We start from the raw sequence: 25392 nt of genomic DNA, 5'->3' as shown, positions 1-25392 counted from the left end.
CTGCGAGTGCCACGCGCATATAAAAGTTTGTCGGTCTGTGTATGACACACTATATCATACACGGTCTATATATGATTCGCCACCACCGACGTAATACGTCGGTGGTGGCGAATCGAGCCTCGCTTGAGCCGCTTTGAAGCAGGGCGATCTGATGTCAATTAATCGAAGGATCGATTTTTTTAATCGATCTCTAGTAATTGATCGATTCAGTTATTCGATATTTGATCCTAAAAAATCGAAAATCGTTTTTCGAAGTTGATTGAATATTACAATCTTTACAAATATGGTATAGAAATTTTTCGCTGACGAATGCCTATTTCAGCGAGTATTTGATCCTGACGACCATTTTTGCTGATAAATACACAATAACATTGTAGTTACGCTCTGAATCAATTATTACCAAATCGATTCTTTAGGTCTCGATTTTTTTTGTGAATCGATGTATGGCACTACGATTCGAATTGATCTTTTCGGAATGAATCGCCATACTTTGAGGGATAGAGGAACAAATTCAATTGAATGATCGGAACTCACCTCGTCTCAGCAAATTTGTACGCATCTAACGGATAATTACGCACATTCATACATTAAGTACCAAGGATAAACTTCGGATAGCATTTTTTTAAGTTTGCTAAGTTACGAAATTTTATATAATATGGTACACTATTTCAGAATAGAATATTAGATTATTGGTCTAGATTCTAGGTTTTTGAGGTGTATGTTTAACATAAACACAATGGAAATCAACCAAATTGATCTTGGTCGTGTGACTAAATAAATACTGAGAATCCACACAGACTAAAAATAACTTTGTCTATGATTATTGTATTTGAATTATGAACAATTGGACTTTTTCCAATAAAATGTTTATCGAAATAAGGCAGCTTATCAATTTTTGAAAACTATACCAAATAATCAAAACCCAAATAGGTAATCTTTACTTTCAGAGTATGCTTTTCAAAAATTGATTCGTAAAATCCTGTGTCAAATTCGAATCAGAATGTCATTTTCAATTATTGTCATTATGACTATTTTGTTTATAAATGTCACAAAATATTGATGTCTATGATAGTTTTGTTAATCAAATAAAATTATTTCGGTTCTGTTCATCATACAGTTTTACACTTGTTAAAGTGATATATTATGATAATTAATTCAGAGATAACTTGACAATTTGATTTGTCTACTTATAGTTACCAATAGTATGGGTTAAAGTGTTATTTTCTTGGAAAAATCCAGTGATAAATTAACAATGGCTGTCGTGAAGACTCCAGTGCTGAAAGTTATATTATGCGGCGAATATGGTGTTGGAAAAAGCTCGATGTTTCGTCGATTTATTAATAATACGTTTATTCAGAATGCGGACCGGAGGTCTACATTGGGATTAGACCATTTCGAGAAATTATACGAGGTTGCTGACAAGAACGTCAAGGTTAGTTGCTAATTTGGTATTAAATTATTTCCGTACCTTTGTAAGTTCCTGTATAACATTAGGTATAATATAATTTACATCTCAGTTACAGCTATGGGACACTGGTGGTATGGAACGAATCGCCTCAGTCACGTCAAGCTATTACAAATTTGCGGAGGCGGCTATTTTGGTGTTTTCTCTGGATAACGCCTCCTCTTTCCATGTTTTGAGTCAACACTTGTTAGATATTGTGACGTACGCCGAAAATGCTAAGATATTCTTGTGTGGAAATAAGTCTGACTTAGAAGGATCATCACCTCAAGTTACAGATGCTGATATAGAGAATTTCTGGTAATTACAAATTGTATATTACATTGCATTATACCACAATCAACAGCATTGAATCTGCTAATTAATAACATTGTATTTATTTTTTCCAGTGAACAGTGCCACAATTTGATTAGCTGTACTTACAAAACTTCTTGTAAGACTGGTAAAGGAATTGAAGAGATGTTCTCTGACATAGCCTTACAGTTAGTGGAGTCCAACAGGTCAAGGATAGAGCTCCAGACATTGGACCACAATAGTTTTAAAATATCTCAGCCCGATCCTCCTGAAGAACCACCTTGTAGTTGTTGATTGATATTCCTTTGTATAGTCTAATACCTATTGATTTTTCTCAACTAAAATAATCTATTTGGCAGTTTAGGTAATTGGTAAGTAGTAAATACTGACACATATCTGAAAACAGTATCCTGCTTTTGATGAATAATCTGTTGAGACTTTTGTAAGAGAAATTTGGACATGTGTCTGAGTGTATTGCCTATAAATGTAGGGCCTATAACTTTTTTAAGTGTTAAACCCATTCAAATGTACTATCAAATTTTAATTGTCTTTGATAAATTTACATATTTGTTAGTGTGTATGTTGTAGAGTTGAGACTTTTTATACAAGGGAAGGTTGGAAGAGTGTGACAGTATTTGGTAAAAGTTCAAACATAAGTACTCTAAGTGTTGCTTTTGAGACCAAAATGTTAATGGCCAGTTCTGATCAATGATCACTTGTGGTTTATAGTTTACCTAAGGTACAAACATATTGAAAAAAGTATGTAGATAGTAATTTGATAAAATGAACAGGAAAAGGACTGCTGTCACACTTTATGCAAAGAGTAATTTTCAGAAACCGAGTGCTCTTGTGAATTGTATGCTGATTTGGGGCTGGTTACCATTGTAAATGGGCGGCTGTGTCTATGTTACTTGCTACCCCCCATAAAATAACAAAGAAACTTTATGTTCTCTTTATTTGTTCCCATATTTTTTTTACTCATATTTTGTAAAAGACTTGGTAGACATTTTGCATATATTACCAATTTATTACTATTTTTATTTTTGTAAGAGAGTAATATATCCATATATTTTCAGAATCAATTATTTAAGAATATTTTCGCCCATAACATCCATCCTATAATTTCAGTGGTTCTTGTATTCAAATTATTTTTAATGGTAAATGTGAGGATTTTATATGCAAGAGTATTTTGAAGCTTTAATGTATTGTCGGCATTTAGAATAAGAATATAGAATAAGTATTTGTTTATTCAACATTGATAAGACGAAACATTGCATTGCTTGTTTGTAAAATATGATTGTTTTATAAAATTGATTTTGTATGAAAATTACACCTTTTAAGTAGAGATTACTTCAGTCAGTCTTCTGCTACATAGTTACATATTTAGTAATATAATCTGACTGAACTAAGCTTCAATATTGTGTTTCATGTTTCATTATTCCATAAAAATATTCTAACATAGCCAAGATCTAAGACAGCTAGGCAAGCATACTGTACATACAATTTTTATAGAAAAGAGAACATTTTTGTAAGAACCTTGTTTCAATAGAGGCCTAAGGAGGCAACTAATGATGAATATTACCTTGCTCTCGGATACTCGATCAAATAGATTTACAGTGGTTGTGCTATACTATTTGAATGGTACTAATTATGCTTAACTTTTGTAATCAGGTCTAATATGGAGTATATTAACAATATAAAGTCTGCTTGTTTTTTAAAAAATGTAGTTACTAACACGAAGAATATTTAACTTTAGTTAAGTGTTACAATTAGAACCTGACCAAGTAATTGTTTTTATAATAACCTAACAAAAATCTATGAATCTCATAGTTTATGTTGTTTTACCTGATAAGTCATAAGAAACTATATTCATATGTCATTACTTTTTATAAAATCATTATTTGACTAATTTAAGTATATTTTCATAAGTTTAAATTAATATTTGCATTTTCATAATTCATGACTACAAAAAGATTCATTATAACCTTGCATTTTCCCATATACATTATAATGACAATTGATATTATATTTGTATGTAGTCATTTACACTATTTTTGTTATATTTGTAGCTGCAATTATTTGCATATAGAGTGGTAATTAAGGTATCTATATGTAAATACTTAAGTATAATAATAATAAATTAATACTCGTTATGTTACACACTAGTTCACTTGTGTTAAGAATGTACCTGTTAATTTGCTTTGAATTTTTAATGTTAGGTTTTGTGTAGTTCATAAAATGTTATGTAATATTATTGCATTTGATGGAACAATTAATAAATTGAATTTTAAATAGTAAGTATTACAGTTTAAAGAGTGTGCATTATTGAATTTTATAATGTAATCAAAAATACAAAGATCAGAAAAATAATATGTAAGATTCGATTAGTTATCACTTTTTTGGGCATGCTTTTTGAACAATAAATAGACAGTTTTGTTAAAACCTACGTTAACTGTGAAGTATGTACTTAACATATTTGATTATTTTCAGTATTACCTTTGGGTATTTAAAAGTAAACTAAACGTGTTTGAGACGCGGCTATTTAAAATTAAACATTACTTGCATTTAATTGTGTACATTAATATGTATTAAAAACTGCTTCTGAGAAGAAACAGCTCTAAAATTGACATATTTGAAAATCAAGTTAGCTTTAATTAGTGGCCAAATATATAATTGTATGTGTACTGTAGTCACTGGAATAATTCACTTTTTTGAGCAAGTATAATAGCTTTTTAACACATTGTCTGTATTTTTTTCTAATACAACTAATTATTTCATGGTGCTATGATTGTTTTATTTTACAACTGAAAGCTTCGATCAACAATACCAACTGAAAGTCCTTATTGATATGCGAGATATAATACTGATATTTATACCTGGATCCTGAAATAATTTATATCTCAGTTACAGTTATGGGACACTGGTGGTATCAATGACATCTTTATTAGTAGTATATCGATGGGTGGTATGTAATGAATCGCCTCAGTCACATCAAGCTATTACAAATTTGCGGAGGCGGCTATTTTGGTGTTTTCTCTGGATAATGCATCCTCCTTTCATGTTTTGAGTCAACACTTGTTAGATATTGTGATGTACGCCGAAAATGCTAAGATATTCTTGTGTGGAAATAAGTCTGACTTAGAAGGATCATCACCTCAAGTTACAGATGCTGACATAGAGAATGAATATGGTATGAAATATGGGACATCTATTATTATAGGAGATATGTCAGTTTATAATGTCTCATTCTTTGGAATGTCCTGCAAACCTTACGGTTTGACACATTTTAACGTATGAGATGTCGCTGTTATCATCTAAATTATGAGAACGACATAGGCTATATTTTTAAGCCATAGGGTTGTTATTAAAGCTTTGTCTCTTAAAATGTTGTATATTAAATTAAAGTTCAATATATTTCACGATACATTTTTTAATTTCTAAAATCAAATATAACTCGGAAGAATATATTCAATACAAAACTCATTTGTTCGTAATATAACTAAAATAAAAAGTAACCAAAGCATCTATTTATATAGTGGAATATAGAACAATTTTACAAGCAATATTTTAAGCAATATCTGTAAACTACGAGATCTGTTACTATTTTTATTTGAATAGCTATGCTTGAATTTTAATATAGGTGTGCTAATTTGTTACCGAAACTTTAGTGTCTTAATAATAACATACTTTATAAAGTAGGCAACAAGCTTACATTCTAAGGCCAAAAATGGAATTTTTGAGAAAAATTTAGCCTACACTTTTAATTTATGCCAGATCTCTTTGTTATAAGACTTTTATAATCTACATTTGAAATAATCCATAATAATAACAAACAATATGTACAAAACTGAGCCAGCAAAGTAACATTTAATGTTGTGACCATTGAATTGTCTTGATGTCGACGCCTTCTTGCACCATTTCCCAAAGAGGGCTCATTTCACGAAGTCGCTCTACATGCCTGATCGTCTTTTCTGCCGTGTAATCCACCTCTTCGATTGTTGTAAATCTTCCCAAGCCAAATCTGTAATAGGTGTTATTTATGTTTTTTATATCAGTTGTGTAATCGGTTATTCTTAATCTAGTTAGGTTAGGATCTTTATTCAATTTGATTTTTGTTTATATCAAATCTTCATCCTTCTTCTGCAATTTCTGCAATTCCTTGTATTTTCGAATTGCACGATCCACACAAAAAAAAAAATGTTGCAAATAATACTAAAAAAATAGGTGGAACTCTGAATTACCTGATTGAACTGTGGGCTAGGTCTTCATCTGTTCCTATTGCTCTCAGTACATACGAAGGCTCCAGTGAAGCTGACGTGCATGCAGAACCACTTGATAATGCTACATCTTTCAGTGCCATTAATAAAGACTCGCCTGTAAACAGATGCACCATTCACTTTATAATTGACCATATTAATTATTTAAACAACAAATATTTATTCAATACTTGATATTCATAATTATTCATTATTTGAACAGATGTCTTCTATACTAATATTATAAAGAGGAAAGGTTTGATTTTTTGTTTGTTTGTTTGAAATGAATAGGCTCCGAAACTACTGGACCGATTTTATTTCCGATATTAATTCTTTCACCATTCGAAAGCTACATTATCCACGAGTAACATAGGCTATATTTTATTTTGGAAAAAAATAGGGTTCCGTAAGATATTTCAGAAAAGTTACTTATTTTGCGTACGCTGCCTGAACTATAAAAGATAGAACCATAAAATGTTCTAACTAATTGTAGATCTTTGGAATATAGATTTATTTTATGATGTAGATCCGCAATAAGAACGGATTTTTTGATATTCCACCGTTGAGGGGGTTAAATAGGGGTTGAAAGTTAGTATGAAAATCCGTCAATTTTAAACCAAACTCGATGAAAATTCAAATTTAGCTTACGGATTTAAAATAATAAAAATCTAATTAAAGAGTTTTTCCAAAATCAACCCTTAAGGTGGTTAAATAGGGGTTGACAGGTTATTTTAAAATTTGCTATTTAAGTTTGTATGAAAGTCCCCCAGTTTTAATGTAAACTGTATGAAAATCGGTATTTGGGTTTACGATAGAAAATAATTAAACACTTATTTCATTGTTTTTGAAAAATCAACCTTTAAGTTGATAAAATAGGGATTGAAAGCTTATTTTAAATTTTGCCAATTTGAAAGCCAGTACTATGAAAGTTAGCCATTACCTTACTGGTTAGATATAGTGGAACTTTAATTCTATTTAGGGGAAATCAATCCTTATGTGGCTTAAATAAGGGTTGCAAGATTGTATGAAATTCCCCCAGTTTTGATGTAATCTCTCTGAAAATCGGTTTTTGGCTTTTCGGTAGAAAATAATTAAATACCTATTTCATTGTTTTTAGAAAATCATCCCTTAAGGTCGTTAAATGGGGGTTGGAATTTTATTTCAAAATTCGTTAATTTGGAAGCAAGGACTGCAAAAACTTCCAATTGGCTTTCTGTTTGAGAATGATAGAATTTTTTTTGCACCATTTATGGAAAATCTATCCCTAAGTGGGTAAAATAGGGGTAAATAAGTTTGTTTAAAACTAAGCCGATTATGAAGCAAAGTCTATGAAAATTAATACTTGGCTTTCTGATTGAAAATATAGGACACTTATTTCACCGTTTTTTAAAAATCAAATTTAATAGGGGTTGGAACTTTTATAATCCGTTAATTTAGAAGGAAGCATTATGAAAATTATCATGAGACACAATGTTGCATCTGAGTCATTGTTTTTATTAGATCAACCCTTGAGACGGCTATAAAAGGGTGTACGCTGTATGCCGTTCTATTTACACACCTGGATCAGCATTTTTAGCTACTCTGTTGAGTACAAATCAACCCCATCAGGGTACTATAAGTAAAGAAAGTTTCTTTAAAAACCGTTATTGAAGGTATAATTCTTTTGGCGTGTCTGGATAAAGAACAAAGTGCAGAGAGGTTTAGTGTAGGGCGATATTCTACGGGCCGCCGTAACGTATAACGTTTTTAACATGGGAATGTATTGCGCGTGCTGAAGTGCAGAACAGCAGTTTTTTAGTAACGCGCAGACCCGTGAGCCACAAGGGAGAGTCGCGGGCCACACTCCACCAATGGGTCACGGGTTACCGACCGCTGGTGTTGAGTACTAGCTTTCAGAAATTAGCTGATGAAATATTTATTGATACATATGTACATAGGAATGTTTTGATAAAATAATTGTTATACGGTATATATAGTATACGTGAATCTTTTAGGTTCGAAGTTATAAACAAAATTTCCGACAGGTCTGTTCACACGTAACCACAACTACACCACAACGTGGACGGGTACAAATGTCATATATGATAATGCGTAAATTTATTCACATGGAGCATTTTGGTATATTGATTACATCCCAACCGCTTGGATACATTGCTTGCCGACATTTTGTTCCTGCCGTGGGGTATAGTTGTGATTATACGTGGATTAGTGATGGTGAAGTGGTAGACACATAGACTTTGGATTAAAATTGTGGGCTAGAATAGAGCTAGATTATCCCCTGCCTGTAGTAAGAGACTAAAGGGGGACATCTGGGATTGCGGCAATTTTGGGAGCTCTAACCGCCCAGCCAGCGACCTTGAAAAAAACCACTGTATGTGAGGCCGCTTACCTTAAGCTAAGCACCTAAAGTTGTGAGAGGGGGTTTTAGTGCGTTAACAACTTGCTATACGGTTGCCACCAAACAGTTGCCATACGGTTCCCTTGAATACGTTTGTGTTTTGTTTTTCACATACCAAGGGATAGTTATGATTTTTGCATAGTGGTTAGTACTTTATGGATCAGAGAATAACATGGACGGTTCCTATGAAATAGTGTAAATGATGATTATTGTATCCTATATCAAACTTATATTTTAAGGAAATTTCATTACAGGCCACTAATTAATAAGTGTATGTTTCTGAAGAAAGCTTGACCAATTTAGGTACACAGTGACGAAAAAATTATGTAATAAAGCTTTTATAAATGAAATATAAAAGCTATTTTATCGTTAAAATGGTTAGAGGTACAAATTTGCAATTACAGTTATTTGTATGTCATATTCTATTTTTGTACACGGGCTAAGCCGCGGGTTCTGCTAGTATTATAGAAAGGTGGACTTTGTTCATCAACCTTGGCACCTTGTCAAAAAGTAAGATTACATAACTGACTCAATAGATCCTAAATTTTTAGATAGGTATAGCTAATTGAATGTATAAATATAGTCTCAAATGAGCATTGATGATTTGAAAGTTATGGCGGTAACATATATATTGCATTGCAGATATTTAAGGGTAACTAGCCACGTGATGGCTGCAACACATAAAAGGTCACCTGAAGTAACATGGTACCTTTCATCTGCCCATGAAATCCTGTTACTGACCAAGTAAGTCCAGTGATCTCCTGCATCAACTTTTTGAGCTGAAAATATTCAAAATAGCTGGATCATAATATGAACTTACCTTCAACATATGCAAAAGATAAATTGATGCAACCATGATATGATTGTTCCGGATCACCATTCCTAATAACATGAGTCAGTTTAGAATAAATTTTGTCAAGGAATCGTTGTGCCAATTGTTCTATCCAGGCATGATCATAGGACATTTCACGTTCTGCTAATTCGCAAGCTGCTCCTGAAATAAAATAAACATATATTTATAAATAAAATCCTGTAATAAAATTATACCTGTGAAATTTTTAACAACATTTTTTTTCAATATTTCTACGTAAAATTGAAACTCTTACAAAAGTACTTGATTTCGAGAATTAAGAAGGGTGAAACAAGTGTAGTCCGTGCCAAACTGCTAGTCTGCTTTGAAGTTGTTGTTAACAGGTGTAATCATACAATTTGCTATGGCGACGCGTTTTATTTCTATATTCAGAGCGGACTAGCAGTTTTATGCGTACTGAACTAAACTACATTTATGTCAAAAGAAAAAAGTTAAAATTGTAAAATGTCAACAATAATAGATCCTCTAGATTCTAGAGTGTCCAGAGTCTAGAATCTATCGATTGTCATTAGAACTTACCAAGTCCTACAACTAAAGGAGTGGGCACTGTTCCACTTCTCATGCCCCTCTCCTGCCCACCGCCACTTTGAATAGGCTCCACGCGGACCCTAGGCCTGCGCCTAATGTACAGAGCACCCACACCCTTCGGTCCATAAATTTTATGACCAGATATCGACATTAGATCAATGTTCATCTTGTTCACATCCAATGGCATTTTTCCCAAGGCCTGAGCAGCATCGGTATGGAAGAATATTTTCTTTTTCTTGCATATAGCACCAATATCAGCAATAGGTTGTTTGACACCTTAAAAGTTTTGAACATTATAAAATTCAAATAAACCAATAAAAGATACATTCATGTCAAAAGAATTTATACACATTATTTTTTTTAAATAACATTTCAATATTTATTTTATTACTACTGATTTATTATTATTTTCTGGCTATCACTGTTCTTCTTATTTAAAAAACATGCGAAAATGTCAATAACAGATGTAATTTTATATTCATCAATAATTCTTTTAGAAGTTTATCATCTAATCACATACCTATTTCATTATTGACTGTCATTATTGAAACCAGACTCGTTTCTGGAGTGAGAGATTCTTCCAGTTCTTGCAAATTTATTATCCCATTAGGTCCAACAGGGAGGTATGTTACTTTAAACCCCTCCCCTTCCAGCACTCGGCAAGAATCCAAGACACATTTGTGTTCCTAGGAACATGAATTACTTAAATCATACTATCATTATCATTATGATCATAGGATATAGAATATAAATAGAAATGAATCATATATTTTGGGTAAAAATATTCATTAATTTAAAACATTGCTATTATGTGGTTTCACTGTTATTAACATTATAGTCTGATCTCTTATGGCAACCTTATAGCTCTCTGATAAAGGCTTTATGATATATAGTATCTAAATATATATAACTCAAAGGTGACTGACTGACATAGTGATCTATCAACCCACAGCCCAAACCACTGGACGGATCGGGCTGAAATTTGGCACGCAGGTAGATGTTATGATGTAGGCATCCGCTAAGAAAGGATTTTGATCAATTCTACCCCACAAGGGGATTAAATAGGGGATGAAAATATTACTTCGTAACGAGAGCGAAGCCGCGGGCAAAAGCTCGTTTATTATAGTGCAAGAATCATATCACTATTTCAAATGCTAAAATGGACAAGCTTGAGCTATGTATTTTATTCCAATAAGATATATGTGTTTTTATAAAGACACTATGAATAAAAGCACAAATCATTTAGAATATCATTCAATTAAATAAAATTCAATTAAATTTAAGACAAACTATCTTACAATCTGGGTAGTCACAATATGTTTCTTCCTAGGGGCATAAAACCGAGCCACTCCTTTGATTGATATATTGTTCGATTCAGTTGCTCCTGAAGTAAATATAATTTCTTTAGGATCTGCACCAATTAAATTGGCAATTTGTTCTCTAGCTTTTTCTACTGCGGCTTCACTTTCCCATCCATATGCATGGGTCCGAGAATGAGGGTTGCCATGGTAACTGACTAGAAAAGGTAGCATAACATCTAGTACCCGAGGATCCTGAAAAAATATATTATTACCAAATTACATAAAAACTAGTACCTACATAGAAAATTCTCAATTGCCATTTATTTATAACCTTAAGAAAGTAAAAAAATAATTTGTACGGAGTTTTGATGATATTTTTGGTGTAACGAATATTACATTTCAAACAAAAAAAAATCAAATGTGAATCATGATAGTTCCCAATATAGATTTCTTCTTGAACGTAAACGAATAAAATACTACAAAATATTTAATATTTACCATTGGCGTTGTCGCTTGTGCATCAAAGTATAGAGGGCGGCCGACCTCTTCGTGTTTTAAGGAAAATTTATCATCATTAACTAAAAGTAAACAAATGCGACTTAGTTATTGCGGCTATCATACGAAAATTGCACAATGATTAAAGTTTTTGTACTTGTTTTTACCTGAATTTGATAATTGTTTCGCTTGGATAATAATCACAGCGTTTTCTTGCTGTACCATTCTTATTGGTAGAGCCTTTTGCAATATAGGCATTGCATTTTTAATAACTCGAAACATTTTTTCGGAATTTTACAATTTTTTTCGATGTTCCCAATTTTTATCGTTTTGACGAAGAGCCCAACGTGACATGTATGACAATGACAGTAACTAAATTGACAATATGATATTGTTTTTTTAATACTTATTCGGCTTTAGCTTCTAGGCTTTTAGTCAATATGACATTGACGGATTATAATACAGATAATAAAATCACATAGATAATAACAAATTCTAAAATAATATACAAGAAACTAATATACTTTTTACACAATGAAAAAGATGTCTGGTCTGGTTTCACAAATATAGTCTATTTTACTAGTCTAAATAAGTTTAATTTTTAAAAGCGTTTATTTACACGACTTTTGCTTATTCCTTGATTATTTTTTATGTAATGTTGAAAATATGTACAGAAGAAGTAAATATCTGCTTGGTTCCAGAAAATTCAGGTTTCTAGTTTTATCTTCAACTAATTTAAAGGGGGGTCAAGGATAGCTTTTTTTTACTGGACTTGGCGGGGCACTGCCGTGCCTTTAGAACACTTATAAAACAGATTATACTTAGGAATTGAACGATTTTATTATATATATTTTTTAAAACATATAAACAAATACAATTTCGGAAACTAGTCCATATTTTTTGTCGAATCGTACAAGTGTACGCCCATAAAATCGGTCCACTTAACTTTTATGGATATAAGATAGATAATAAAATTTCAATTGGTACATAATTATTAAATTATGTACCAATTCAACATCCTCATTCAAATATATCATCGTAGGTTACTAATGCGCGTTTCGAATCCTTAGGAGGAGGTGGTGCTTGATTGTTACGAGGAGTTGCTGAACCAGGAGTCCATGAGCCCGCTTGTGGCGGCGGCCGTCGGGCGAAAGTAATCCGCCATTGTTCTTCACATCCATCCAATGCAGTTTGAGCATTTGTTGCCATGTCCACAGTTTCAAATGTCAAATAAGCCCTGTGGATAGTAAAGATATGATGAGTAATATGTAAATGACAAAAATAAACAAAAAAACATATTAATGTTACTGCTTGACTCAATAAAGGTCGTAATGAAAATTTGAAGCACATTTGTTTTGTTATCTTGCACTTTCTATAATGTATGCCATACACTTGTATGTAAATACTCAATTACACATTATATACTCAAGCAATATAACAATTCTTTGCTGAAATATACCAATTTATCAAATCTTATTAAATAAAATTATTGAAGGTTCACTCACCTTTCTTCTTCAGGTTCTTGTGCAAAAGTGAATGGTTCAAAATTGGTAAGTCTACGCCGCAGTACATCTTCAGCAATCTGTGCTCCAACAATCTGAAGAGTATTAGTCTTTCCTGGGCCAACGTTGGGAGCATCTGCACCACCACCTCCTGCAGTGGCACGTGGTACTTTCTCTTCTCTGTAAATAGAGGAAAAATCATTAAAAACTGATTTATAATATTTGTTATTCATTCATATTCATACCTCTTGCAAAATACTATAAATATTATTACTGATAATATTATTGTTCTAATCAATAGTAGTCAGTCAGAAACAATGTTTAAAAGCAAACAGTCATGATTAATTTATAACACAAATTAGATTTGATCAAGTCTAATACATATAAGGTATAAAGTAATACCACACAATATAAAAATACATATAATCAATCAATTTTACTGTGAAATATATAAGAATAATGTACTAGTAGATGTGTAAATGACTTTAATATATAAGAACAATTTTAATATATGCTTGACTTACTTTTCTCGAGCGGTAACAAATGAATCATATAGATATTTCACACGAGGAGCAGGCTTCTCTTCTGGAGGTGGTGGCTCTTGTGACGCACTGAACGGCTGATAAGAAGCAACTCCACCAGTTGCACCTGCAGAGCCACTGAGTTTTCGTTCTCGGCCTGTAAATTTCAAATGTAATTAGAATCTTTGTTTACTTACATAATGTTTATTTCTTTGACAATACTCTTTAGGTGTATTAAATTGGAACAATGTACTGTGTAATGGTAAGCTGATAACATTAAACACAGAAATAGGATCATACAATCTGTGTAAATATTATAAATGATTCTATAGTCCAATCCTTAATTTGGCTTGTTTTGAATTCGTCAATGACATATATCCCTATGTCACTTTATTTTACTTGATTTAAAACTATATCTTATATTACAATTACCTGCTCGTGGCCTCTTGAATGTTGCATTTTGAGGTTGTGGAGGCGGGCTCTTAATAGCTTGAATAGCCCCGCTCTTTATCAATTTCCGAGCTATTTCACGAGCATCGCGCGCTTCAGTCGGCCGTTTCGGTAACAACGGCTTTTCTGGCTCTTGTTTTGGAGCTTTTAATGCTTGTAAAGCCTTTTTCTTCTTTTTAAGTTTCTGGTACTTTGCTTGTAACATCAATTCCTCTTCGGTCAAATTTGAGGGGAAATGTAGGTAAACCATTGATAGTGCTTATATTTCAAGATTATTTTATTCAAGAATGTCGATTTTGTTTATTTTATTTTGGAGATAAATTAGAATATAAACATGAACTGACAGTGACAAGGAAATATTGACAATTGACAGGTTTTGACATTGAGGAATGACACTACATGTACTTTTTTACAACATTACTGTTACTCTGGCCTTGGCTTCTTGTGTTTTAGCCCTATAGTCACGTACGTATATCCGAGGGTTTTCTCTATGCCTAACTGCCCAGGCACAGCTTCAGGAGTTAATTTGCATCAGTTGATAGTCAATCTCGCTGCCAGGCCGGTGTATGAGTGGCTAAATTTTATTGAGCTGCAGTCATTACCTCTGGCGGTGGAGGGTACCTATCTTGGAAGCTCAAAAGGAAGTGGTCTGCCCCCAGCGTAGTGATCTCCGATTCCCTAGAAACGGGCGTGAGTACACTAATTAGCACGGTAGTACATACGCCACGCCAACAGGAGCACAAACTCATGAAATGGTGACGCAGGATAAACACCCTGGCAAGCCCCAGAACGTCGTGTAAGGCAAAGGGACCTACCCCTAAGATTGCTCCCCCCGGCCATGTTCTATAAGTGCTTGAGACGCTCAGTATGCTGGTGTCGAGGACGACACCATTAATACTTTTGTCAAGGCTTTCAGGTAGATTGACTTGCATTTTTTCTAATTTATTGTGTTTTAATTATAAATGCTGTGTTTATGTTATAACAACAGGATCGCCTCGAATTATATTACAGGTACCTAATTTTTCTAAGTATATTGTGTTGCTTTACATAAATAAATAACGTCTTGTAATATAATATATCGCGTAATGTACAATGCGTAGAATCAAATATTATTCACATGTCAGTAATCGGCTTTATAGTACTAGCGGTCATTTTTAGTTATGGACATACTTAGACCATATTTTTTGTGAAAAAAAGGTTTTATGTATGTTTGAATGATAAAATAAATACACAGCAAACTAATCTAAAGCAATGAAACGAATGTAAGCTGAAATGTTATTTATTTCACGTGCAACTCCATCTAGGTGCAACGCCGCATTATTGGTGTCATCTCTCTTCAGAGCGTGTCGTTAGCATCTAACGAGTAATGAAGTGAAATTGACTATTTAACCCGTATAGTAACAGTGTACCTATTACTTAAATACAACCTCATAGTATGTGTGAAAATTACAATATAATTTAATAATATCTAAATTAAAGATACAGAAAAGGAATATAAATCATTATTTAAAGGAAGAAACATTAATATATCTTATTAAAGATATAGGTATATCAATGTTAGGAGGTTGTATACTTCGTAGTCCAGTTCAATGACCAGAGAGACAAGTGAACTAGAAAGTGGGGAAAAGGCAAAATTGTTATTTTAAGTATTTTATGTACCTATCTATCATTTAAAGAAGAGAGCACGATACATAATTCTAATGATTGCCAAGTATTAAATAATTAAATAAGTATTTAGTAATAGGGTATATAAATATATGTAACGCAGTCAAATACAATTACCTACATACTTAAGTTAATAATAGGCGAGCTTGTTTTGACTTAAGTGACTCAACTATGCATTGTATTCCTAGTACATACCTACCTATCTATTACAGGGAAGTGATACACACACTGACCCTCAGAAATGCGTAATCACTGCATTCGGTATAAAACGAACAGTCATTGCTTCTTCGTAATTGCATAAATTAAACATCATTTCATGTGCAGTCTTCATTCCGCTCTTGTAGAGAGACGATCAAAAATTTCACTATGCAGTTTAAAGTGATAAATATGTTCTTTGTAATTGTTTTTTTCGTTGCTGCAAATACTGCAGCCTTACCAAGAGATAGCAGCGTTGCAAAGATTGAACCAGTTGTATACAATACTGATTCAGTTCATGATTCTACTGCTAAAGATGCAAAAGTCGAATATCCAGAACATATGAATAACGGTACGTACTTCTAATTACTAACTTGGTCACGTTATTATATATTTATTTTAATTAAATTGTGATTTTTAAGTAATATATATGCCAGTAACTCATAATTGTATAGTCTAAGTACTAACTACTTTTCTTATAATCATCTCTTTCATTCCTCGCTGTTCTTATGTGTTTAGGTTTCTCTAAATGGAAGATTAAATTGTTCTATATAATTGAGCTTACACGCTACACAAACGTAATAAAATAGTTATGTACCTAAATATGTTTGTATCTAATTAAGTAATTGAAATTCATGTAGGTAATTAAAAAAACTAACCTTTTCAATTTGTAGGGAAGTAGGAGTTAGCCTTGAGTATGAAAAAAACTTGAATTATTATAAAAAAATATAGAAGGTGTTTTCAATTAGCGTCTTTCTTTATGTACTTAAAACGAGTTTGTACCTAGTTGTGGTTCGCCTGTCACTGTATTTGGAATCTAATATTAGTTTAAAAAGTTACGCGTAGATTTTTATAAAGTGGACTTTACACCCTTACTCTATTTCCTTAACAGGCTCTTGAGTAATCTGTAACAGCCGTCCAATATTTAATCTATGGAATTTTTGGTCATTGGATAGATTATTAGTAACGGGCGTAAGTGACTCTAAACACTATCAAATTGTATGACAAAGAGTAGGTGACCCGTGAAACAAACTCGGCTTACTCGGACCAACGGAAAGGAAAGAGTACCATTTTTGGAACGTGATGTACGAATCTGTGTACATATTTAAAATGTCCGTACTGTTTCTTTATCTTAGTTAGGTAGGTATCTACTACTTAGAGGACTTATTAGTGTTTTGACATACTATTAATTTGGCTTATGTGTTTTCTTATTTCTTCTTTTTCAGACTTCTTTTCATCGGTGCGCGTTCCCTGTCAATACGAAGAGCCTACCGAGGATCCAGTATGCCAAGAACGCTGCTTCCCTAAGGGATATAAATTTGGCCTATGTATAAGCGGCGTGTGCAGTTGTATATGAAAAATATTAAAGTAATCGTGCTTATATTTTTAAAAAATATTTCGGCTATTAGATATTTTAATTAAATTTGGTGTTTTATTTTCTAATGATCTAAGCTGATTATTCGGTATCGCTAATTAAAGTTATTGTGTTTATTAATTTCTAGTTTTTATACCTATTTTAGATGTATCTTTTAGCATAGCATAAGCAGAAGTACCTAATAATGCTTCTATTACATGCCATAGTGGACACAAATTTTATTAGAAGTTAAATGAAAAAACATACATGTGTTTAATTATACTATAACGAAACTTTCAACTATTGGCTACCATTCTAAGTAATACTAGTTACAGCATCATGGTTTCCCAAAATCTATGTTAGATTTTAGTGACTATGATGCGTAAGAAATTATGACGTCATTGAAAATAAAAAACGTTATATTAATTACATGTACATTAAATTTATTTTTAATACATTCATAATATTTTTATTTAAATCCAACTAAGTTTTCGCTTTCATTAACTGTACCCATCAGTAGGTATTAATTACAGAGACTACCTCCATAATATTTGTAGTTGATTGACAATAACATCGTATTTCGTAAACGTTGGTAGATATAATTTGTAATTACTTAAATTAAAAAGAAATTCTAACGCTTATACACATTATTCGCACCTGCCGTTTGCTTAAAACCGTATTTATTCTAAAGAAGTTGGTATATAGGTTCCAAACCTGATTCACCACCTATACCTTTTAGACATGTAGGTATTGAGATATGTCCACCATTCCTGACTTAAATTAGTATATAATTACCTTACAAAATTACTTTGATTTCTCATTAAGACTAATTGTTTCTAAATGATCAATCGTTGGAATTGTTTGCGGCTTCATATGGATATTTTCGGTACAGATTAGGTCTGTTTCCTCTTTAATAATATTCCAACTAAATTCAATATCTTCTGTTGTGGTAATTCTCGAACAGACGACAAAACGAATTACAAATCGATTCCTGTATTTACCAGCTACCATAAATACCTTCTTCTTCTCATTTAAGTTATCTAATAACTGTTTAGTTATATTATCTCCCCCTTCTAATCTGAAACATACCAAGCCCATGGCTGGCTCAGGTTCTATAATGAATCTTTTATCTTTCTTTACTAATTTAGCAAAATGTTGTGCAAGGGCGATATGATTTCTAATATGGCTTCTGAGGCCTTCAGCGCCGTACATTTTCATTACCATCCAGAGTTTTAAGGCTCTGAATCTGCGGCCAAGAGGCATCTGCCAATGTCGATAGTCAGGAATTTTAATTTCAGATTTGATGTCGTCCAAGTAAATTCTTTGCACATCAAATGCGTTAATTAGATCGTATCCATTCTTTACCCACATAGCAGAACAATCAAAGTTCACAAGTAACCATTTATGAGCGTTGACATCAAACGAGTCTGCGTATTCAACACCGTTCATCAAGTGCCTATATTCAGGACATATAAATGCCGAGCCAGCGTATGCTGCATCCACGTGTAACCAAGCCTTCTCTTCTTGACACAGTGGACCTAATTCGTCGAGTGCATCAAAGGCACAAGTTCCAGTAGTTCCTAAGTTCGCAACAACATAGCATGGTATCAGTCCTTGTGCTTTGTCTTCTTCGAATGCTTTTTTCAGTGTTTCACCACGAAGTCTACCATTACTATCCGATTTCAGAAGTCTCATTTTCATGGAACCAAGCACGCCGGCTTTTTCTACAGAAGAGTTACATTGATCAGACGAATAAGCCATAAGTTTGCTTTTTATCACGTCTTCATCCAGGCTTGGGTTTGTTTCCTTGAGTCTACGAATCGTTTTATTCTTTGCAACAAGTAGACCAACTAATGTTGCTTCACTTGCAGAGCCCTGAAATTTATAATGATATTTTTAAAGAAGTAAATGGATATATGCAAACAATCTAAAAGTACTACTTATTTTTTATGAAATTCGATTCGCAAACGAGCGTAATATACAATCCATCTGATAGTAAGTTATCACTCTGTGGTCATCCAAAACCCACTCCATATAGAAGATGGGTTGTACCTGAAGTTAATAATAGATGCCGCTCTTGCAGACTGAGAAAGTTACCTCATACGAAAGTCAGCTACGAATACGAAGTCCACATCCTTTTACTGAAACGCAACAACTGCTTCGCGTCAGAAACAGTTGTGGAGGTTGTATCTCCCTAGTCGAACATTACTGGTTCTACTATCTTTTAAGTTCGAATAACATGAATCTCAAAAGTTATGGGTGATACATGCACAACCAGAAAAATAGTAGCACTAAGTTTAAAATTGTCTGTCGGGCAAAAATCTACTTTGGGACACTGTGATGGGCTGGCTATCACAGTAGTTGTAAATTACCAAAGGTGATGGTATTATAAATATTTTGTGGTATTTACCTGAATAATTCCACCGCCAGGGCCAGATGAACAGTTAAGAAATTCCTCAGGTAGTCCTAACATCTTTCCTAACCAGTTCATAGTGACGACTTCCAATTCTGTGCACGCAGGACTAGCCATCTGTAAATTAGCATGTGTTATAATTATACATAACAATTTGATAACTATCTTGGATCGATAGGAGAATTACGTTTTAGATGAAATTGTTAGTGAATTGAATAATTTTAAATTGATCAGTACGTATTTCATTTAAAACAATTTCATTCGGTAATTAAAATTCATCAGTGCAAAGAATATAAAGCCTGTAGTTTCTATACAAAATATAATCTGAAATAATTACATAAAACGGTATAGAAGTGCTTGTAATTGTTACAAATAAATAGCTGTTTATATTCGTTAATAAATAACATGCTAACATAAACGTAATTAAATACATAAAAACATAAAACATAAATTAAATGGCATAAATGACATAATTTAAAAAGTTATGACTTACCCAGGTTAACCCAACGACCCCCAATCCATCGCTCAGCAGGCTGCCGATCACACTTGGGAATGAAGTCCCCGTTGGATAATATGCATGGAATCGTGGAGATTGCCAGCTGGTAACCTAAACATATATTATGGAAAAAGTTAGGGGTTGTCATGTATATATTTAAATGTTAATATGAAAGTTTCATGGTCATGGTTGAAAACAAGAAAAAACTCAGAATTTTCTCAATTAAAGAAAAATACTTGAAAAAATCGCGGAGTAAGTGATCTGAAGTTGCAAATAGATTAATCTCCTATTTACTTTGTATTACCAGTTTACTTTTTTAATTTGCAAATTATTTTCTAAATGATTAAAATAATGTTATAAAATTCGAACTCTCAAAATTAATAACGCAATAAATAATATAAAATATAGAAGTGTAATTTTAAATACATGGTATGACGAGTAGAAAATAATTTAAACGAAAAACACATTTGATGTAAAATACTTATAAATGTGTTTTCACACTCAGATACCAGAGAAACAGATCCCCATCTTCACAATAATATAGACGAAAATTATGTAATGAAGAAATCATTGTTAAATCACTTACGCCTGGTAAAATAGTGTCAGTAAAATCCTTAAACACATTTTTCCAGTCTTCCGGATTTTCTGGCGCATTTTCTGGGAGAGACTTTAGTAGATATCCGGGCTGCACATCAGGCAAAACATCACTGTGAGAACAAAAACAAAATACATATAAATAAATCAAACCATAATAATTATTAAATCACATTTTTCTTATTACCGAAACAGCCAACCGATTTCATTACACTTCTATGTGTACCTAGATATGGTTGATTTTGTTTGAAAGATAATACTTATAAATATTACCTACATAATTATTTAAAATGGTTGTTTTGTTTCAAACATGTACAACGACATCTATTTTCATTTTGGAGAAACAAACGTAGTAATAAACCGAAACTATAATGAATTTGGTAAAAATCACTGCCTCAATTGAGATAAGGCTTTCAGAATGTTTTTTATAAGCTTTAGCTTTATTAAAATATGTTTTGTTATTAACTACATTTTACATTTTCGTTGTCATCGTTACACTCAGCTTAGTCTATAATCTTTTCACTTCCCATTTAACTTTTTGTAATAGCAATTACTTCAGTGGGTAATAAACTTGCTTATAACTAATTGTAAACTTTAGCGGTGCGAATATGATCATAATTAATTATTACTATTAATGGCATAATTAAACTTAACGAATACCTACTTACTCGTATCAAGAAAATTATCATCATATATGTCATCAAAATTATCATTTGCAATAGGAGTCACTAAATTACTTCTGGTTTTGAAGACTAGTATTCCAAAAAACTCGTAATAAGACATCTCTTTTGGAGAAAGAACTTTAAGACGTAATGATAACAAACTCTTGGAATTGCTTAGTTTTTACTAAATGTTTTTAATAAATGCACATGTACTTCGATCAAATTATACTGTGTGAATTTTTCAAATAAGCCTTAAAATTGAGGTTTTTCCTTTAGTTTGTCATTTATCATTACTTTCCAGAATTTGATCCTTATAAGCGGCACTATCAGATAGTGGAATAATATAGAGAGTGTATTCTTTTCAAAATGAACTCGTTCGATTCCCGTCTAGAGAAAAAGATAATTTAAAAAAGTAATTATGCAGTTTATGTTTTTATTAAAATCGGTCTCGTAACTCCTTTCGGCATTTTTCGCTAATTTCGGATTTGACCCTGAAGGCCCATTTGAAAAATTTACCCTGTGTATTTGATTGAAGCACATATAGGAGCATGAACATATAGGAGAGGATAGAACTTAGGCGAATAAGTTATTTGCCACTGCGTCATTGTAAACTATGTAAGCATAGCACAATCTTTATAGTAGAGCCCTACATTTTCTTAGCTAAAATATTTTGAGCAAAAATTGCATATGTTGGGTGGCTATTTTGCAACTTTATTTCATACAATGCACTTCAAATATCAATACGACTTACACAGTTTTTCTTTCAGATTTCTTCTACGCCGGTGTATTTAAATTTATAGTTTCACTAAAGTTGGTAATCGTAGTAAATATAAATACTATGTAAATAGCTATAAATACAAATGTGTTAAAAATTTAATTTTTAAATTACTCGTTAATGAAAATTACCATAATATTAGAAATACACAAATACAATTATTTTATAATGATTCTTTAAATTATGTGGTCATAAATCTTAAATAGCTATCGTGTTTACATAGTACTTGAAGATTTAACATTTTAGTGTTTATATCGAATATAACAATGGCCACGGAAAATTACGTTTATCTCGAGCCCTCATTGTGTGGTCGTCTCGTAATCAGTATACTAATGATTTAATTGATGAAAACTTCGTGTCTTAATCAATTAGCCGGTACTGGGAAGAGGTAGGTTTGTGCTGCGTGTATGCTAATATTGCTAAGTCAACGATCAAGCAGATGAAAACAGACTGTTCTTTAGTTCGTTAGTTAGCTAGACCTGACTATCTATTTAAAAGATTTATTTAGTCAGTAGATAAGTGTTTTTAATATTATTTCGCCACACTTATTCTGCAATAGGTTCACTAATATTATTATGATTTTGATGTCAAGTGAGGGATGATTTTTCTTTTTTTAATGATACGTTACAGTAATGAGTTATGCATTTATATTCACTTATATACGAGTATTTACATACATAATTAAATAACTGCGTGCAAATCCATGATTGCATAATTCAGAAAAGGAACAGTGTAGTAATTGGTACAATAAATTAAAAAAACAAAATCTCGGGTTTCTTTTCTCAAAAATTAAATTATAAAATAGGCATTAACTTTAAATGTTTAGTAGATTAAATAAAAACCAGCTATTAAATAATACGAACAAATAAAAAGCCACCAAGTGAAGCTCTACCTATTATTGTAATGAATATAAATTAAATATATTTTTAATTTAATAAATACTCACCGGTTTCTAATATTATCGACGTAATCGGCCAGTAAATCAATAGCTGCTTTACCGCATTCACGAAATTGTTGGGAATCCATTTTGTTAACAAGCACTTTGATCACTAATTAGTATTAGCTAAATATAATTTAACTAATAAAACGAAATGTAAATTTCAGAGAAATAAATAAATAATCATTTGTGGAGATCGAGACGCGCGTTGATGACGATCAGCGTAACAATGGTGGTGGAGTTGGTGTGAAGTGGATTTATATGCTCTGACCAGCTTTCTAGAGTGGTCGCACGCTGTCGGCTAACTACTGACTGGTCTGCCCATCGAACGACTGTTACAAACCTTATATATTATTAAACAACGTAGGGCTTTAATTTGAAAACAATTTTTTGCGTTTAAAATTGCTCATCTTATTTCAAGTTAGTAAATCTGTACGCACAATATTTTTTACTGAATTTTATTCAGAATATAATACAGCGATGCAAGAAAAAATATGATTGTCAATAAAAAAACTAGAAGTGACAAATAGTTAAGATCGATTTTTTTTCAAACACAATCTCGTGCTGTGTATCCGTGAAATAAGATATTTAGAAATAATTTAAGTCTGATAATCGGATACCACCTTCGTCTGGTGGCTTATTTAAATGTTTTAATCTATAGTCACATTTCGGTGTAATTATTGAAATTAAGTTAATATTTCTATCATAATAACAATTTGTATGTTGTTTGATTTGTTTTCATGTACGTTTTATACCGACCTCTAATTACCTACAAGCGTAATTAAAATTATATTGTAACTTAATTGTGCAATTTATCTATTCTTGTAATCAATCAGACGTATCAAATAGTGAATTGACGTATTATGTAAACAAAGGTATGAGATCATTATACCGTGTTGTCAACTATTACAGTGGCTCGGATAAAAAAGCATAACATTGAAGTATTGTGAACAACGTTGTACGGGTAGTATCAGTTTTTTGCTTCTTTTTGCAATCGTATTCAGGTCGACATACTGTTCTTTTTGAGGTTGTAGTATATGGACATTAGTGATCACTTATTATAAAGTGCACTGTATGCAGTTTTTTTTAAAATATAAATAATATTTATCTACTAACGAAATTATAAATATGAAACTCTAACACTGACTCTACGTTATTTGTCAGTAATGTAGACAATTCACAGCAAATGTTCGTTGGTATACATAAGATTACCACATCTAATATAGGAATAGTATAGGGAATTAAAGCTTTTTATAATATAAGAGTAGCAGACGAGCAAGAATCCACCTGATTGTAAGTGGCAACTACCGCCGATGGACATCTGTAATCAAATCTAGATAAATGCGAAGATTTCAGCTTACTCTATATGCACTATTTTAAGATATGATCTCTTGGGGTTATAATACATTATACACTCAGCATATATATAATACATAAGTATATGATGAGTCTCAGGCTCTATTCAGTATGATGTATGTAGGTACTTATACCTGATGTCAATATTGCATCACAAATTCAAAATCATAATAGTATGTATTAGGAACTTAATTAAAATTCTATTCCCACATCATCTCTGGCTTGAATTTTTAATATCGGCGATAAGTTATTTAATAGTTAATAAGTATACGTAATGGCTGGAAAGCTTCCTAGGCTAGTGATTAATAATTCTGATTTGATAGATTATCTGTTAGGAATTTGCACTCTCATAAATGTATAACATTCCGTTTAACGAAGACATCAACTAGGTACCTATATAGTAGCAATAGATCGGGTATAGAAGGGTAAAATGTTGTCCACGACTATTACCCATTAGTAATAAGTTATTTATGTCTAACGCTAATCAATCCGAGGTGCAGTCGGTGTAAAGCGAGAAGAAAGATTTTTGTATGCAAATATTAATCTATGTGCATACATAGTATACAAGTAACAATAGATTTGCATAAATCTTGACAATGGCCGCTGTATAGTCCTATATACTTAGATAATCTTTATTCTACTTAATCTCTGACATTTAATGACAAATATTAGATTCATTTGTTTGTAAATAATTCAGAGCAATATAAATAACTGTTGTAAAATATTTGCAAACTTTAAAACAATCAAGAAGTCGAGTGAAGTAGCAAGTGGGCCCTACTTTCACTCAAGTACGATTACCTACAACTTGAACTGCGGAGAGAGTGATCCTCAGACCTTTACCAATATACGTCATATTATGTAACTTAT

At 32.2% G+C, this 25392-nt stretch overlaps 4 protein-coding genes and 1 long non-coding RNA gene across 5 annotated transcripts; 2 read left to right on the top strand and 3 right to left on the bottom strand.

Annotated features, from left to right (window-relative positions):
* Positions 1 to 1039: 1039 nt before the first annotated feature.
* RabX6 (RAS oncogene family member RabX6) lies at positions 1040 to 4539 on the top strand. The gene is made up of 3 exons (XM_073080611.1): positions 1040 to 1432; positions 1518 to 1762; positions 1852 to 4539. The coding sequence occupies exons 1-3, from the start codon at positions 1253 to 1255 to the stop codon at positions 2048 to 2050; spliced, it is 624 nt and encodes a 207-aa protein (XP_072936712.1). The 5' UTR covers positions 1040 to 1252; the 3' UTR covers positions 2051 to 4539.
* A 629-nt stretch (positions 4540 to 5168) lies between these two features.
* Positions 5169 to 11984, bottom strand: Nfs1 (Nfs1 cysteine desulfurase). The gene is made up of 8 exons (XM_073080609.1): positions 11773 to 11984; positions 11609 to 11688; positions 11108 to 11362; positions 10330 to 10495; positions 9801 to 10085; positions 9231 to 9404; positions 5998 to 6130; positions 5169 to 5777 (listed from the first exon to the last, which is right to left on the bottom strand). The coding sequence occupies exons 1-8, from the start codon at positions 11885 to 11887 to the stop codon at positions 5624 to 5626; spliced, it is 1362 nt and encodes a 453-aa protein (XP_072936710.1). The 5' UTR covers positions 11888 to 11984; the 3' UTR covers positions 5169 to 5623.
* A 436-nt stretch (positions 11985 to 12420) lies between these two features.
* On the bottom strand, positions 12421 to 14449 carry Nelf-E (negative elongation factor E). The gene is made up of 4 exons (XM_073080610.1): positions 14061 to 14449; positions 13632 to 13785; positions 13111 to 13287; positions 12421 to 12842 (listed from the first exon to the last, which is right to left on the bottom strand). Exons 1-4 carry the CDS (start codon positions 14326 to 14328, stop codon positions 12626 to 12628), a joined length of 816 nt encoding a protein of 271 aa, XP_072936711.1. The 5' UTR covers positions 14329 to 14449; the 3' UTR covers positions 12421 to 12625.
* A 1847-nt stretch (positions 14450 to 16296) lies between these two features.
* On the top strand, positions 16297 to 17375 carry LOC140747948 (uncharacterized). The gene is made up of 2 exons (XR_012102910.1): positions 16297 to 17078; positions 17165 to 17375. It is a non-coding gene; the product is annotated as an uncharacterized LOC140747948 (long non-coding RNA).
* A 185-nt stretch (positions 17376 to 17560) lies between these two features.
* LOC140747946 (aromatic-L-amino-acid decarboxylase) lies at positions 17561 to 23479 on the bottom strand. The gene is made up of 5 exons (XM_073080605.1): positions 23179 to 23479; positions 20788 to 20908; positions 20199 to 20312; positions 19703 to 19822; positions 17561 to 19167 (listed from the first exon to the last, which is right to left on the bottom strand). Exons 1-5 carry the CDS (start codon positions 23256 to 23258, stop codon positions 18097 to 18099), a joined length of 1506 nt encoding a protein of 501 aa, XP_072936706.1. The 5' UTR covers positions 23259 to 23479; the 3' UTR covers positions 17561 to 18096.
* Positions 23480 to 25392: the final 1913 nt, after the last annotated feature.

This window comes from Epargyreus clarus, unplaced genomic scaffold (genome assembly GCF_041222505.1).
Source record: "Epargyreus clarus isolate Ecla_fem2 unplaced genomic scaffold, WU_Ecla_fem_2.2 ptg000015l, whole genome shotgun sequence".
Lineage (NCBI taxonomy): Eukaryota > Metazoa > Arthropoda > Insecta > Lepidoptera > Hesperiidae > Epargyreus > Epargyreus clarus.
Note: the sequence above shows the minus strand (reverse complement) of the source record. Positions and strands in the feature narration are given on the sequence as shown.